Source organism: Ischnura elegans, chromosome 6 (assembly GCF_921293095.1).
Source record: "Ischnura elegans chromosome 6, ioIscEleg1.1, whole genome shotgun sequence".
In the NCBI taxonomy this organism is placed as follows: domain Eukaryota; kingdom Metazoa; phylum Arthropoda; class Insecta; order Odonata; family Coenagrionidae; genus Ischnura; species Ischnura elegans.
Window position 1 is genome coordinate 100610876 of NC_060251.1, and position 15211 is coordinate 100626086.

Below are 15211 nucleotides of genomic sequence, written 5' to 3' on the forward strand. Positions count from 1 at the left end.
TTACGATTGCAGGCTAGGAACGCTGTGGTAAGGCCCGCACAGCATCCAGAATCGTAATTAACTCCACGAATACAAAACATCGTGAAATACATTAAAAAGTATAAATGAAGCCACAGAAAATTTTCACTCGCGGAAACCAAGGATATATGCGAATGCGAATAACGAATTTCGTACAAAAAAACATGTATACAATAAGAACCATTTTCGTGAATATCGGGTCGCCCCCTGAAACACCTTTTATCCACCGCCGCGAAATTGCGCCATTACTCATTCCATAGAGACCCAATTCCATCCCATACAAGGCGGATTTCTGTTACCACTTCAGTCGCATTTTATTCGGCTTTCAAAAATGTCCGCGACGCGGTGACAAGTGCAATGCGACCCACTTTTTTCCAATATTTTGCAGTGCAATGTTTGTAATGGCGAGGAATAGCATTGATAAGTCATGAATTTGATAGATCACATCATCATGTGCATTAATTTCTGTTAATACCCCCAATTCTGCCTTATATCCCCCTCAAATTCGGATCACTTTGTCCGTCAGCGACGCGAGTGGCGACTTCTGTAAATCCATTTAAATGTGCGGTGGGTGACAACACTTTTCGAGGCCGACTTAAGGATCCTCTTTAATAATATTCGTGACTCGTGCATAAAAAAAAACAGAATCATAAAAAAACGAAGTCGATTCTCCAGACTGAGTACCCAGCATCACGTCCCAACGCTTCAGAATACGTCACAGGTATGAGTTTCTGCGAAAAAATTCTCGAGGAAGTCTGGAATTTGAATATTTTATTAAGTTCGAGAAAAAAATACTCGAGTTTAGGATGACTTGTGGAAAACTTTCAAGGATAAGAAATAAAAGTTATGAAAGATTCGAAAAAGTTCGAGATTACAAAAAAAACAAGGAGAGGCTTCGTTATATTCGCAATGAACAAAGTGATGCCTTCGAGAAGCTAACGCGGATGACTAACGCCCATGGCTTAAGAGTTTCCAGGAAGTATGTCGCGTAATTAAAAAGTTCTCTTTGCACTTTGAGCGCGACAGGAATAGATTAGATTATGGAATGCTCCGAAAGACGACCAGTAAGGGTGAAGAGATATATTCAGAGGCGACAAACTGAATACTAGCTACTATGGGCTAGGAAAGAATCGAAGACTGTGCACTTTCATGTCACCATCCAGTGAGAAACCCGAGAAAGCATTCATGTTCAGGTGTTCTCTACTTAATACCTTATAAAAATACTTAGTAGAAGTATGGACTTTTTCGTCCACCATTACCAGCAGATAAGGTCACTTAAAACCCAGCTTATTTGAGAATTAAAGATTTTTTACCCGATTTTCACTTAAAATGTCTCTTTAATATGGGACCGGTTGCGTCCAACTGCGAACATCTTCAGGCCCTCAAATTCTCGAATAAACCATGTATTTTGAAAAGGTTAAGGGTGAAAGTATCCAATTTACCCTATTCATTTTTGCAATATTTTCACGCATTTGCAAGTTGGCCTTACTTGGTTACATGGGTCCAGGAAGGTAGTCTACATTGCAGAAAATTACTGTAATTTTCAAACTGAAAAAATCTCTTTAACAACTTTCTTTTTTTCTTGTTACATTTAAATTAATTTTGGTAGAAAAGAGAGTAAAAAACTGAGAAATATGCCGAGCAGAAACTTATTATGAATACAAAGACTAAAGTTGCAATGCCATCAAATTTGCTATGATTTCAAACTAATCTTTAGCTGTGGCCGATCGAGAATGAAAGTCAACTCAATGCATATCTTGAAAAATATGAAGTAAAAATGAATAGGGGTCTGTTTGATCTCTGGAGCAATACTAGTGTGAAGCTGCCGAATATTTCATATGTTACCACCAGACAACTGTTGACTTTGTAATCTAACAACTTTCAATATTCCATCTTTTCTCCAGTTTTTTGTTGTTGTTATGTTTACATGACAACTTGTATCATGAAATGTCTTTACTTTTTTCACATATTGTTGTAGCAGGACTTAGCTCTTAGAGTAAACTTATTCCACTTGTGTTAACTCTATTATTTTAACAACAACGGCCTACTTCCAACAAAAAGTAATAAGCGAATAAATGAAATATCAATGGGTTAAAAAACCAAGTCTCAAAGTAATTTCTTATGTTATCAAATTGAAAAATCCGTCCCTAAAAAAAAAGAGAGAATTGGATCAGAAGTAATATCTGCTCTGTTTGTCAACCTTACGGCTCTTCGGATGCTGTGGGTTGTGAGATTATTCGAAGGAGACACCCAGCAGCTATAATGATATTTGATACAAGAGAAGAAAAAATGGAAACAGCCAGCAATTTCCTCCTATAAAGGAAGCAGATCTTAGCTAAAGGTGTGCAGTACAGAGTGGAAGGGGAATGGTGTCCCTGAAAATAGTAGTCGAGCCCAGATAGCAAAATAAATAGACAAATGTCGAACCCACTACGAAGCACCCTCCAAACAATTCAAAACAAGGGTTCACCTCTGGAGTGGAGTAGATCCCCCCCAAAAATTCCTTACGGGTGTGAGGAAAAAATTTGTCAGGCTTGTTGATTTCCCCGGAGTGTTCAGATATCGAGATTCGAGTTATTAGGGTTCTAATGTTGATCATATGACTCTTCTAAAATGCTTTAAAAACTTAAAACTCACTAATTATAAAATTTCCCTGGGCAAGATCCCCGGTTTGGGCCCCCCCAATATTTTTTGCTAGTCGACATCCCTGCCACCATTGATGCTTAAGAAACAGGGCAGCCTTTCACAGCTGGAGGAAAGAAGACAGGTACATCAGATACAAGTAAAACTCCACATGACATAAGAAACCCACTCATTGAAGCTATGCATATGTGTACGAATAGCAAGGGGATCTGGTAAAATCAAAGAATGCATTAAAACAAAATAAATTCACTATTTTATTTTTGTTCTTGAGTAGCACTACATCTTGCCAGCAAGACTGAAAAATACTGTGCATAACATCTTTTATCTTCTCTCGCAACAATCATTTCACAAGAAGGAATCCTGTCGAGGCCCTCCAAAGTGACCAATATGCCACCCTGAGCCTTAAATTACTACCTCAATATAAATAAATACCACAAGAAGAGAAAAAAAGTCAAAGATTTGTTCTTGGCATAGACCTTGATGAATTGCCAAGGAAATTTTGAAAATGGGAAAATTATTTAATGATAAAAGAGTCACCATGTGAAGTTCGTAAATACAAGCATTCGACAAATAGAACTCCGACTAATTTCACCCTCACAAACTTCTAAAGCATCATGTTATTTCACAACAAATTCCTGCCATAATCTTTGGTTTATCAAATGATGTATTTTCATCATTTCATAAAAGTGAAAAGATAGGGATTTTTCAGCAACTGAGACCCGACACCCATATAGGTACCAAAATGACATGGGAGGATTATTATAAATCCTTTGGCACATTCATTTTGAAATTTTCACACACACTGAATAAATATTCAATTTCCATGTTAAAAAAAAACAAAATGCTGACCAAGGCGTGGAAATTCAAACATCACACTCCACAAGACTCACATTGTGACGCCAACCCATTTAAACAGCATAACTCTACTCCATAGGAACCATCAGATGGTAACTTAATAGGCATAAAAACATGCTTTAAAATTCAAGAGAATTGCTCTGAAACTTCATACACAATCAAATAAAAGCTGATTTAATGTGTAAGCCCAACCTTGGCATCAGCAGGTACATCAATTAAATTTTTTTGCTACCCTAAACTGCAATATTTTCAATTGTCTTTTTTCCACTTCCCAGGGAACACATACTCATTCATCATGTTGTAGATCACTCCCAACATCAAGGCACCGACCACAGCCCCCTGGGCACCTACTCGAAGTTGCATAAGGTACACTGATGTTGACATTTTTCCTTTGTTCTTGAAGGCATACACTCCATAACTAACGGCACCTATCAATCCTGTGAGTCCTAAAATCAGTAAATATGATTAAAAATTAGAAAAGCAAATATCTTTTAAAGGTCAGATTGACGGGAGAATCAGAAAATTGATATTCACTGTTAATGCTAAAGAATTTAGTATTACTTATTTTATATTGACAGGGGAGTCAGATAATTGATATTTACTGTCAATGCTAAAGAATTTAATATTACCTTTTTTCATTAAAAATACAAGTCAACTTGCTAAATAAATTATAGAGTCGATCAGTCTTCCATTTTTTATAAATCGGATGTCATTAGACCCAACAGAAGGATTTTTGCTCAGTACATCGTAGGTGAGCCTGATTTTATTGTATGAATCATGCTTCAGCTACAGATACCAAACACAATTCTCAACCATAGAATCTAAAAGTGTTTAGACCTAACAAACCATATTTGCTAAAAACAGTTCTTTCAGTGTACACATTTATTTTCACTGCCAGCCGTATGAAAGTTAGTAAGTTTGAGGGGTGCTTTGCATGGCTCTAAATGAGATCCAGTGACATGGTCAGCAGGAATGCATAATGCCATCAATTAAGTATGAGTTAAGGTTGCCAGTTTTTATGGCTAATAGCTTGAGAAATACGCATTGAATCAAAAAATGAAAAAATATTGGTCTCTCTGCATATTTTAAAGATTCCATCACAATCAATAAGAAAAAAATTGGGAGAATGAACCCATTACCCAACTGACCAACAAATATTTTGCTACAGCAGAGATTTTGTATCATCCACAGTCATATACAGAATACTAAACCTATCCAACCACACTGAAGTCCGAGGAACCAAGAGCTCCCCAGGTTATAGGCAAGATTTTGTTAGATGCATGATTTTTATGAATTACATAGTTATTTGGCATTCGTGATGGTGAATACTGCTAACACAAAACTATACTAAGCAATAAAATATTTATTTTCTCTCAGAAAATAAAAATTGATACATTTTTAATTGTTCACCAATTTAGTTTTTTATGACGAGGGTTTCATCATATATGTACCGACATTTTCAACTGATGAATAGATTAGAATGCATATAAGATTTCAGGCAAAGGGTAAGAAGACACGAGAATGGTGGAGGATTGGAAGAATGATAAAAATTTCATACCCCATGCTGCAAGACTCACTCTGCGCACTCATAACCTCAATTGTCCCAGTCCAAGCAGTCATCAGGCTCTGGCAATTCATCCCACAGCTATCTCTACGTGTTTTATACAGGTTTGGTCCCCATGGCTATTGCATAGGTCACCTATCCATTCTTTAGATGGCTACTTCTCCCAATTTCAGCTCATAAATTAACTACTTGTCACCAGACGGATCAATTCTCATGGAATGAAAAATGGCTAACCCCTCCTGATCCATATCATTTTCATAATATGAGGCTTTGAAATGTTAAACATCAGCATCCCTCACACCAACAAAGCTGTGGAAAGTTACTGACACCATTAGCTAATCAAATCCAATCAATGAAGTACTACAACATCCTAAGGGATGGAGTAAGCCCATTCCTTGGTCACAACTTTATGGGGATGCAGAACTACCACGTCAATGAATACGTAGTTCAGGAGGTTCTCCCTTCGAAAATTGATATGCATAAGATGAATATGCAACTTACAATTCATTTTTATTTATTTATTTCAAAAGCCCACGTACAAAATTTTCAATTTACAGTGGCGCAATAACAAGAAATAATATTATAATACATTAACTGGTGAAATAAAAATTTGCAAACTTGGCTCTTATCTAATCTTTCTTGCAAGCATACTTCTTTATACAGTTTCTAACTACTTCTTGCCATAATCTTCATCATGCTTTAGGTATTTGCTCCTTATACTTGTTAGTCATTGAGCCAAGGTGAACTGACAACCTAGTCAAAATGTGGACATGATCAATGAAATAAATAAACACAGGCCAAATGGATAAAAGAAACTGCGTTAGATGGCACAAGGAGAAAAAGAAGGAAATACAAAACTTAAGATTGAAGGTCTGTGGATGTAACAACTAAATTAAGTGACTGACAACTATTCCAGCCAAGAATACTAATGAATAACCTGATCGATTAAACACCTTCAAATGAATAATTACATTTTATGGCCAAAGACAAAAATTGACCAACTTACCTACAACAAGAAAGGGTGCATCTCTTGCTTTCCTTGCCAATCTCTGGGAGTGGCTTTCTTCATCAAGAGCCACAGGCGATGACGCAGACATGTTCTATGGATTAAGTAGATACTAATTTTAGTAAAAACACTAATAAAAGAGAGGAATGACTTCATTGGTCATGCCTAAAGGCCACTATACACGGTGAATGATCAGGCCATCATTCATGGGATCATGCGAGAAAACTACAACATGTACTGACTTTCATTGTATGATCATGCTCATGACGGTTCATTCACGAATTTTTCCGTTATACAGAGTGAATAATTTCATTCACATAATCATTCGCATGATCATTCACCGCCTTTAGGGCATTATGCCCTGAGGAAGACAATTGTCAAGGGAAAAGTGGATGGCAAAAAACTTGCTAATCATAACAGATTTCATACAAACTCTCCATTTAAATTTTGTTGACACTTCCCTGATTCCCAGGAAGGATTTGAAAAATGTGTGTAACTTTATATAAAAGACAAAGCACTGATATATGTATAGGGATTAAAAGCAAAAATGCAGCAAAGTTTCAAGTAAAATAGTCAAGCAGCACTTATTTGGTGCTCTGTATGCCATCCAGCTAGGACGGAAACAAAACTACCAACTTGCTTCTCAAATGCAGAAATGCTGCCATGTTAAATCATAATTTTAATATTTTTTCTTTGTATCCATCAGGTATTTTCCTGAAATTGATATGACTTCTCTGAACAGCGTAAATCCTTTAGTATGTATGCCGGATGTCTCAAAATGAATAGCAAGGTTTTAATGTGCTAAAATACTCATTACACTTAACTTACAGCAGCAAATGATATCATCCAATGACATCATCCACTCATCCAATAAAAGAGCAACTCAAATCAATTTTGTTGGTATTAAACAACGAGCACCCAATGTTTCCACCGCCATCAGTTAGAAAGCACTCGTAGCAAAGATGAGGACTAGTTAACAGAAAGCTTTTTCTATTTTAAAGCTTGCTAAGACGGAATATGTATGTAGTTACTGTGCAACGTGCATTCTGTATTAAGTTCGGTTGTGATTCTCCAAGTGATAATAACTTCCGTACCTCTGCTACCAGCTGACCTTTTCGAATTAAGAAACACAATAGGGTGGTTTCCTATTATTTTTTTATTGCTTTAATCGAAAGATTATTAATCCTGGAGTACGTATTTCACGCTTTTAGATTTTTAAATGACAACATCTATTTTTCGCGATTAAATGAAAAGTGAAAATTTTCAAGCGCGCGAAAACGCGACGCTTAAGTATGAATGCTCGGTCGGTATAAAAGGAAATATCTCGGCACGTCGTATTTCTGGTTCCCCCTCCCGCCCGGTGAGGTGACCTTGAGGCGAGGCTTAGCGCTGATACGTCGCAGGATGCTAGTACCTTGTTGGATTCATGGTTAAATAAAAAACACAGTACTATTCCACAACCTTATATTTTTGCAGTCTACTAGTTTCAACGTTACAACGTCAGGATGGTAGCGCTTGGCTTAAAAAAGGTTTATTAATACCTTATCAAACGAAGAAAACTTTCCGAACTTAGCCAGTTTTAATAGGTGATTATTAAGACATGTTTCCCTGAGCTCTGTGCCTCATGCATGCATTGGTAACCTCAGACGATGTATAACTCCTATCCTCTCGTGTAGAAACTAGGTCCCTGTGACGTCATGCGGAGTGGAATCGCATGGGCGCCTATCTGGTCTTTTTCAAATGAGGATAAAATTTGACCCTTGCCATTCGTCTAAACCGGTATTTCAAAAACCAAATAATTTGTGTATTATGAATACACCAATGGTGGGTAACGAATCGCAATCAATGCCTTTCGTTTTCTTTGATGAAGGAAACTACCCTATTGAAGCAGCTGTTGCAACAATTACTCAAAGAGACACGAATCAACATTTGGGAAGAATTTGTATGTTGTCCTGATGCATGACGTGTGACGAATGGTGTTCACATTGAACACTTCATGGCTTCTAGGTAAAACTGTTTGAGTTGCTCTTTCGTTTGGTACATTCACAAAATAAAAGATATAAATTACTATACACAAAAATTACCATTATAACCATTAGTTCCCACAAAAGGAGATTTATGTGAAGAAAAAAGAAATGAGACAAAAGTACTTGTGAGCATAAAGCAATGTTTAGCAATAAATTACATGAACAATGAATGGAAAAAACATGCCATTAGATGAGAGCTCTAAAATTAGGTATGCAAGTGCCAAAGAAAAAGCTTTTCACCAAATGTATCTGGCAAACTACTCTTACATAGAATGATTAATATGAAAAACATGGTATTGGAGGAGCATTAGCTTACATTATTTCATAAAAGTAACAGTATATAATAAGAAACACAAATTTGAAACAGAAGTACATAGGGAAAGCTAATAGCCAAGCAGGTCATCTAAACAAGCGCATTCATCCAGAATGAACAATTAGGAAGATTAAGAAAACCACTCACATTGTCTGTCATTCTGCAAATTCAAGTAATACCTAAAAATTGCACTCAAATTAGTCCAAGATTACAGATTATGCCAAGATACATCACCCAGTAAATCTAATATGACTGTACTACCTAGTACTACTTCATTGAGCTAAATAGATTTGATAGACAATATGTTTCCATAAGGGTTTAGCTGACCTACTGAAATGGATTGAGATATGTGTATACACACATGATGGTATGACATCCTCTCAGTAAAAGAAAATTTGAATAAATTCTAAGTGAAATTATTAAGTCCAAATTAGTGAGAAAGTGTGAGAGTGTAAGCATTAAATCCAAAAGAGGGAGAATGACTCATAAAACAGCAATCTTGTGAACGGCCATCAACTTCATATGGTTACAAATGCATTACTCCTCAGCATATCGTCGTCTACTCAGCCGCGAATATGACGCAACCTGTGTACGTGCAAAGGTAGGAAGTCATTCATTCCTCGATGGTTACAACATTTAGTGCGAGGTAAATGCAGGCTTTGAATTTTTTCAGCGGAAGGTCTCACTAAAAGTTATAACGAATGTTCATTCAACTGAGTTCTCATTAATAGGCAGTGGAAACATTGGATTGGAGACATGGGAAAGTTTGTCAGGGTAAAATATCAATAAACCAGGGACAACAGGAAGGATTTCTCGGCTAGATGTATTCAACCTTGAAGAGAGACGTAGTGTGAGAAAAACATAGGAAACTACACACTTGGTAATTTGTTCTTTGCTCGGGAAACCTTGACCCAGAAATTCAAGTTATGGCGGTCATCCTAAAGGTTAAAGTCAATCGGCCAGAACAATGATTTGTCTAAATTACAATTTATTAGGTAAAAAATGCGTCACAATTCTTGACGAGGGCCGAGGGCAATTTAAACCTCTAGTTCTCATCTCAACAATACCAGAACTGATAAAAAGAAATCCTTTACTTACCGTATTATATTACAAGCCTGATATGCCTTCCGACAAGAGATCATGCAGCGGGTTCAGGGATGAGACTTGGGTCCTATTATGTCTTGATTAAACCTTTCACTACACTACCAGCTAAAATTCCTTAAGCAACTTCGATTGCAAGATGCACCTGACTCAAACGCAGAAAACGTAATGGACATTTACGTCATTCAAACAGATGACTGACTAACGAAAACTTTCAAAACCGTACTACTAGAGCCATCTGTTGGTGATAAGAAAAGCTAAATTATCCTCTTGGCCGAGGGAGGTAATCCAAATGCGAATTCCACGGAGATAACTTCATAAATTTTTACGCTAATTGACATAAACTTGTAAGATTAGTTTGCGGACGAAAAAAATATTCTCACTGTGATTTGGGAGGTTTTGCAGTCTATAATGTCCACCAACTGCGGAAAATTATTGGGAAAAATTCATCAACTACTATGGTGACAGCATATTTCCCCCTATGAAAAAATTGTATAAACCTGTTTCAAATTTTTATACATTGCCATTGTAATATATAAGAATGTATAAAAATTTGAAACAGGTTCATACAATTTTTTCATAGGGGTCTGCAGCAATGGATTAAGAAAAATGCAATAATAAAGTGGAGATGAAAAGTAAGTAGTTAACAGGTGATATACGCATGAATAAAATCATAGATGAGTAATACAGGAGCGAGGCGTCATAGATTGTTTTTTTCAAATGTAAAACTGTGATAGCATGCCTATGGAGTCGGTAAATATATATAGTTAGACTAATATATAATGGGGAAAAACAAAGTTACAGACTTGCCCTTCAGTGTGTAGGTGCAATTAGTGCTTAGATACGATGAGGATTATAATATATGTTATAATACGAGGGTTGTACCAAAAGTAAGGTTCCCATATTTTTTACAAATACAAAACTATGTTTATTTACATTAATTTTCACATCGTTGAAAAGCTTATATACTTTTGCCTATTTTTCAACGTAGTCTCCATTTTTTTCGACACACTTTTAAAGACAGTGGTCCAGCTTTTTTATCCCTAAGTTGAAGAAGTCTCCCGCCAACCTGTTTAGGAAGTGTGTGACCTCTGCTCGGACTTCATCGTCGCTCTTGAAGCGTTTGCCACCTAAGAGTTTTGTTTCGGGGATATAATGAAACACCCATGCTTCATCTCCTGTGACGATAGAGGATAGAGACCAACAACTCCTCCCCCCCCCCTAAAATTGTTGAAGAAATTTGCGAGCACAGTCAAGGCGTTGCTGCATGTGTCCGTCAGTCAGCATACGGGGGACCCAGCAAGCACACATCTTGCAATAACCCAACGTTTCTGTTAAAATTCTTTCAATTATGCCGTGGGAAGCTTCAGGGATGCGTTCAACAAGTTCATGGACAGTGACCCTCCGATCTTTGAGCAGCTCACTATTGATCTTCTGGACAATCCAAAACTGGCGGTCTTCCACTCCGTTCTTTATTGTGAACTTCCGTGCGACCCTCGGCAAAAGCCCTGCAACATTTGCGGACGAGCTGAAAGGACGTGCACTCTTCACCGTAAAGTTCAGTCAGGTGCTGATGAATCTCCAATGGCGGTAACTTCCTTGCAAGGAAAAATCGGATTATTGCTCGATCCTCACACTTGGCGGCAACGGGGATCATCACTTTCATTGTTGACGGTTGCTAAGCCAAAAATGAGCGATACAGTGAATCGCCGGCTGGCGGACTCGAGAGTAGGGGAACCACTGCACACAGCAATGTTGTGGGATTTAGCGTAGCACCTTTGCTCAACACTGTAGCTCATTGGGAACCTTACTTTTGGTACAACCCTTGTATAAACAAGCTTAATAATTTATGGAAGAATACAACAATCTAATAAATATACTATGCCCAATAGCCACAACCATGGTCCTTGCCACAACATAAAGTGTTCATCAAGTGACTGCCTATCACAAAAAAATACATAATAGCTAATCTTTTCATGTAGGTGTACCATCTTCAATGGGTTAACCAGTAAAAAAGATATATTACAAGTAGAATAAATCAAAATATTCATTTTGGCTTGCGTTTGGATTTCAGCAATTACATAAATTTGTTTGCATTAAATACTTTTAAGTGCTACATCAATGGAAACTTAGTCTCCATCATTGCTTACATTAAAAAACAGCAATGTTAATCACTTTCTTACAGAAGATGTATCTTCTCCACAAAACAACATCAGCAAAGATTTCCGTTAAAAAATATGATACGTTGAAAATAAGTTCAGAATATTAAAGTTTTCAAGTGCAAAGACAAACAACTTTTTCCCTGATAAACACAGATTATCTTTCTGAGTGTGTCCATAAGCTAAAGTGATATCAATATGGACATCGACCTCAAACCGATCAATTAAACTTTTTAATAAATTGAAACTGACACCTTGGGTACCATCATAGACACTTATTACCAACAGTTTCAAGTGTGATATCCTAATTATTGTACCAAGATGCTCAGGTAGGGCCCCTTCCGGGTGGATGCAATTCACAATTTATACAATAGAAAAAAATATTGATGGAGAATAAATTGGGGAATTTTTAAATTACAGCTTCTCCTGAGATAGAGACTTTTAACTGTTCAACTTACAAATATCCAAGTTACAACCAATATTATTTTGAAAAACAAGCATTGAAACATACCTAAAATTTCTTTTTGAAAATACCACAGCAATCACTAGCACATGATAGCAATGTGTTCCTATCAAGACTTTTCCTCACCGGTGTTATTTTTTGCAATTTTGTTGTAATTCATAAAGGCCTGGTTACACAATTCATTAACACGTACGGGTTCATGTCTAAATGTATGAAAACGAGAATGAACGCCAAAATGCACCGTGTAACCACCCAACTTGTGCGAATGCATGCACAGAAAATAGAACCTGTTCTAATTTGCTTCATGCATCATTTGTGGTTAGTACATGTTCCGTTCCACCAAAATCATTCATGCAAACGTACATTAACTTGTACGTGCTAATGTACTGTGTAACCAGGCCTATAGTCATAATTTTCTTAGAATACTAAAATTAAAGGATTACACATGAAAAGTGTCTTTACCTCAGTGTGAATCCATGTCAGTCGGTACAGCAATATCTTGGGCTAAATTTTGCCTAGTAGAAGATTTAATAGCTGGTTATGTCACTTCCAACTTCCAACCAATCCAAACTACAACCAAGTTTTTCTGAACACTAGTATCCTTTTTGTAAGTGGAGGAGTACTCGTAGTACATATGTATTACCTATATACCAACAGATGTGGGGGGGACTGTTTGTTTTTTGGGGGATTATGCAATAATCATTCACAGGGATGGGCAAACATAACTACAGATACATACAAAGTCGTTGCTCTCACCATCTGTTGTGGGAATCAAGTTTACCCTGGCAACAACGTTGTTATCATCCCTCCAATAAACACATGATTGATGAACAGGATTTCAATATTGGTGGATAAGTATACATTGAGTAGGGATTATTCTGTGAATAAACACGGGCTATAGAGAAAATACAACAAAAATAATGTGGAAGAGTATTAGATGCAAGTATGAAGAGATACATAGCAAGTAGTGATAGATTGGAATTAGTAGGAACAATGAATTGCTTGACATGAAGGGTGAAGTGAGAATTCTGATGTAAAGAATACAATGAAATTCTAAGGAGACCCAGTTGGTGTGATAGCAAAAGAGTTGATTGTGGACCCAAGTTCAAATCCTGATGGTGGCAAGGATTTTGCAGAGGTTGCCCAATCCAATGATTGTTTGCGAATTCAGAAATAATTAGTGTTAAAAGGTACATTTCTCTGCACTAAAGTAACATGATTGAAGGAGCAATAGCTACTTAGCACCTTCCATTTATGATGATTTTCACAGAAACCGAGGAAGATAATGAATTTGACAGTTTTTTTCACTTATGCTTCTTAACCATTTTCCTCAATTTTGGAGAACACCAGTGGGGATATAATTTCTCTTAACTGCCCTTGTGCAAATATTTCCGTTACATTTTTAGAAATACTCATGTGGTGTACGAAATGGGATACTTTTCAAACTAATACCATTAAAACCCTTCACCACACACTGAGATTTACAGCAGGAAGTCCCAGTGTGTGGGTAACTGGGGCTTTCGACTTCGCCAATCACAATATGCTTTATGATCTTCGGTTTACGGGAAGCTCTAGAGTTTAGTAGCAAGAGAAAAAATTATAACTCAGAAAAATTATGATTCAAACAAGGCAGCCAATATATTTGGTGCTTCTGTACAAATCATGTAGGTCCTTCCACTGGACAAAAAATTCATCAGCAAAATGAAGCAATATTTTTCCAGTTAATGACAATGTCTTAACTCTACATATACTTTCAACAAACACTATTTTACAGTCACATATCCACAAAATTTTCATAAAAAAAGCAATGGCGCAAATTGGAACACACGTTCCCGGCCCATTGCAAAGAATCAATTCCGGCTTTTCACGAAGTAAAAAAGGAACTGAGTACAAGAGAGAGTAGAGAGTAGAAAATACAGAAGAAATGTATGACTGGTTCACATGCCTGCTTCTTGGGATCCTATGAATAATGTATCTTTCCGACTCTCTCTTCAGGTTACCTTCATTTTCAAGATTTATTACTTTGGCCTCACTTCCTTTGTCAGTGCTAGCCATTATGTACAGACGGGGGTTATAATTTGAAAAGTTCAAAGTTCCGACTAACCGCAACATTTCTGCGGTATGCCCTCCAGATCCCATAACAATTGCTGTTTTCGCTGGCTTCAGCCGACTTTGAGGTCTTGCGACAAGTTGTGTTTTACGATAGCGCACTAGACACAAAAGGTAAACGATTCTTGCAACAAGTCCAGCCAGTAAGAAAATGCCGATTGTTACATATGTCATGACTGCACACGAAATTAATTCACCATTCCAAAATATTTTCCTGATAACAAGGAATGAATTCACAAAACGCACGGTGGTTCGGATTGGAATGTTGTTTATTTCTGCGATTTTCCTTCTTACTTTGTTTTTCACATGGTATCATGGGTATTTACCGTTCAAAATTTACCAATGAATTGAAGTTCCAAATTTTTCTAATGAAAGCGCTGTGTGTACGCGGGCTAACTCAGCGTTGTTTTCAAATACTTTAATATGTATTATAGGTGGCCATGAAAGCGCCCATTATTATTTGATAGCGTGAAATAGTGGTTTTTGCGTTGGTTGACTCACATACTATAGGTAAACAGACACACCACTGTGAAAAATTTCGTCCATCTTCAGAAAATATGCTATTTGATTTAACTGATCAATGATGTTATGTATATGTAGATATTCAACTTTTTTACATTCTTCAGAAGACAAATATGAATATTCTAAGGTACTGAAATGCTTAATAAACGAAAAAAAAAAGAAAAATATGAATGAAATTCACATCTGCATGGAATCAATAACTTATAGTTTTTACACCTAAGAAAAATTAGCTGCAATAATTGAACTGCATTCAAAATGAGTCCCCTGAATTTCCATGGATTCTACCCTTTATACCCCTCAGCGACGGACGCATATTCCAATGTTGACTTTGATGGCATAAAAAATTAATTCAAATTTTGATAAGACTGTCAACAATGGAGAGCAACTGGCTCTTGGAAGTTCCAGATTCTGATCCATCAGGAAGGTTTTTT

General features: G+C 36.8%; 2 protein-coding genes across 3 annotated transcripts; both read right to left on the bottom strand.

Annotated features, from left to right (window-relative positions):
* Nucleotides 1–2891: 2891 nt before the first annotated feature.
* LOC124161255 (HIG1 domain family member 1C-like) lies at nt 2892–9700 on the bottom strand. 2 transcript variants are annotated; one of them, XM_046537537.1, is made up of 4 exons: nt 9525–9700; nt 8574–8605; nt 6087–6180; nt 2892–3962 (listed from the first exon to the last, which is right to left on the bottom strand). In XM_046537537.1, the coding sequence occupies exons 2-4, from the start codon at nt 8583–8585 to the stop codon at nt 3766–3768; spliced, it is 303 nt and encodes a 100-aa protein (XP_046393493.1). In that variant the 5' UTR covers nt 8586–8605; nt 9525–9700; the 3' UTR covers nt 2892–3765. The 2 variants fall into 2 exon arrangements, with proteins under 2 accessions (XP_046393493.1, XP_046393494.1); XM_046537538.1 differs by lacking the exon at nt 8574–8605 and having other exon boundaries at nt 9525–9699.
* A 4062-nt stretch (nt 9701–13762) lies between these two features.
* On the bottom strand, nt 13763–14538 carry LOC124160361 (UDP-N-acetylglucosamine transferase subunit ALG14 homolog). Its single transcript, XM_046536200.1, has one exon. The coding sequence runs from the start codon at nt 14430–14432 to the stop codon at nt 13770–13772; it is 663 nt and encodes a 220-aa protein (XP_046392156.1). The 5' UTR covers nt 14433–14538; the 3' UTR covers nt 13763–13769.
* Between the last annotated feature and the right edge of the window lie 673 nt (nt 14539–15211).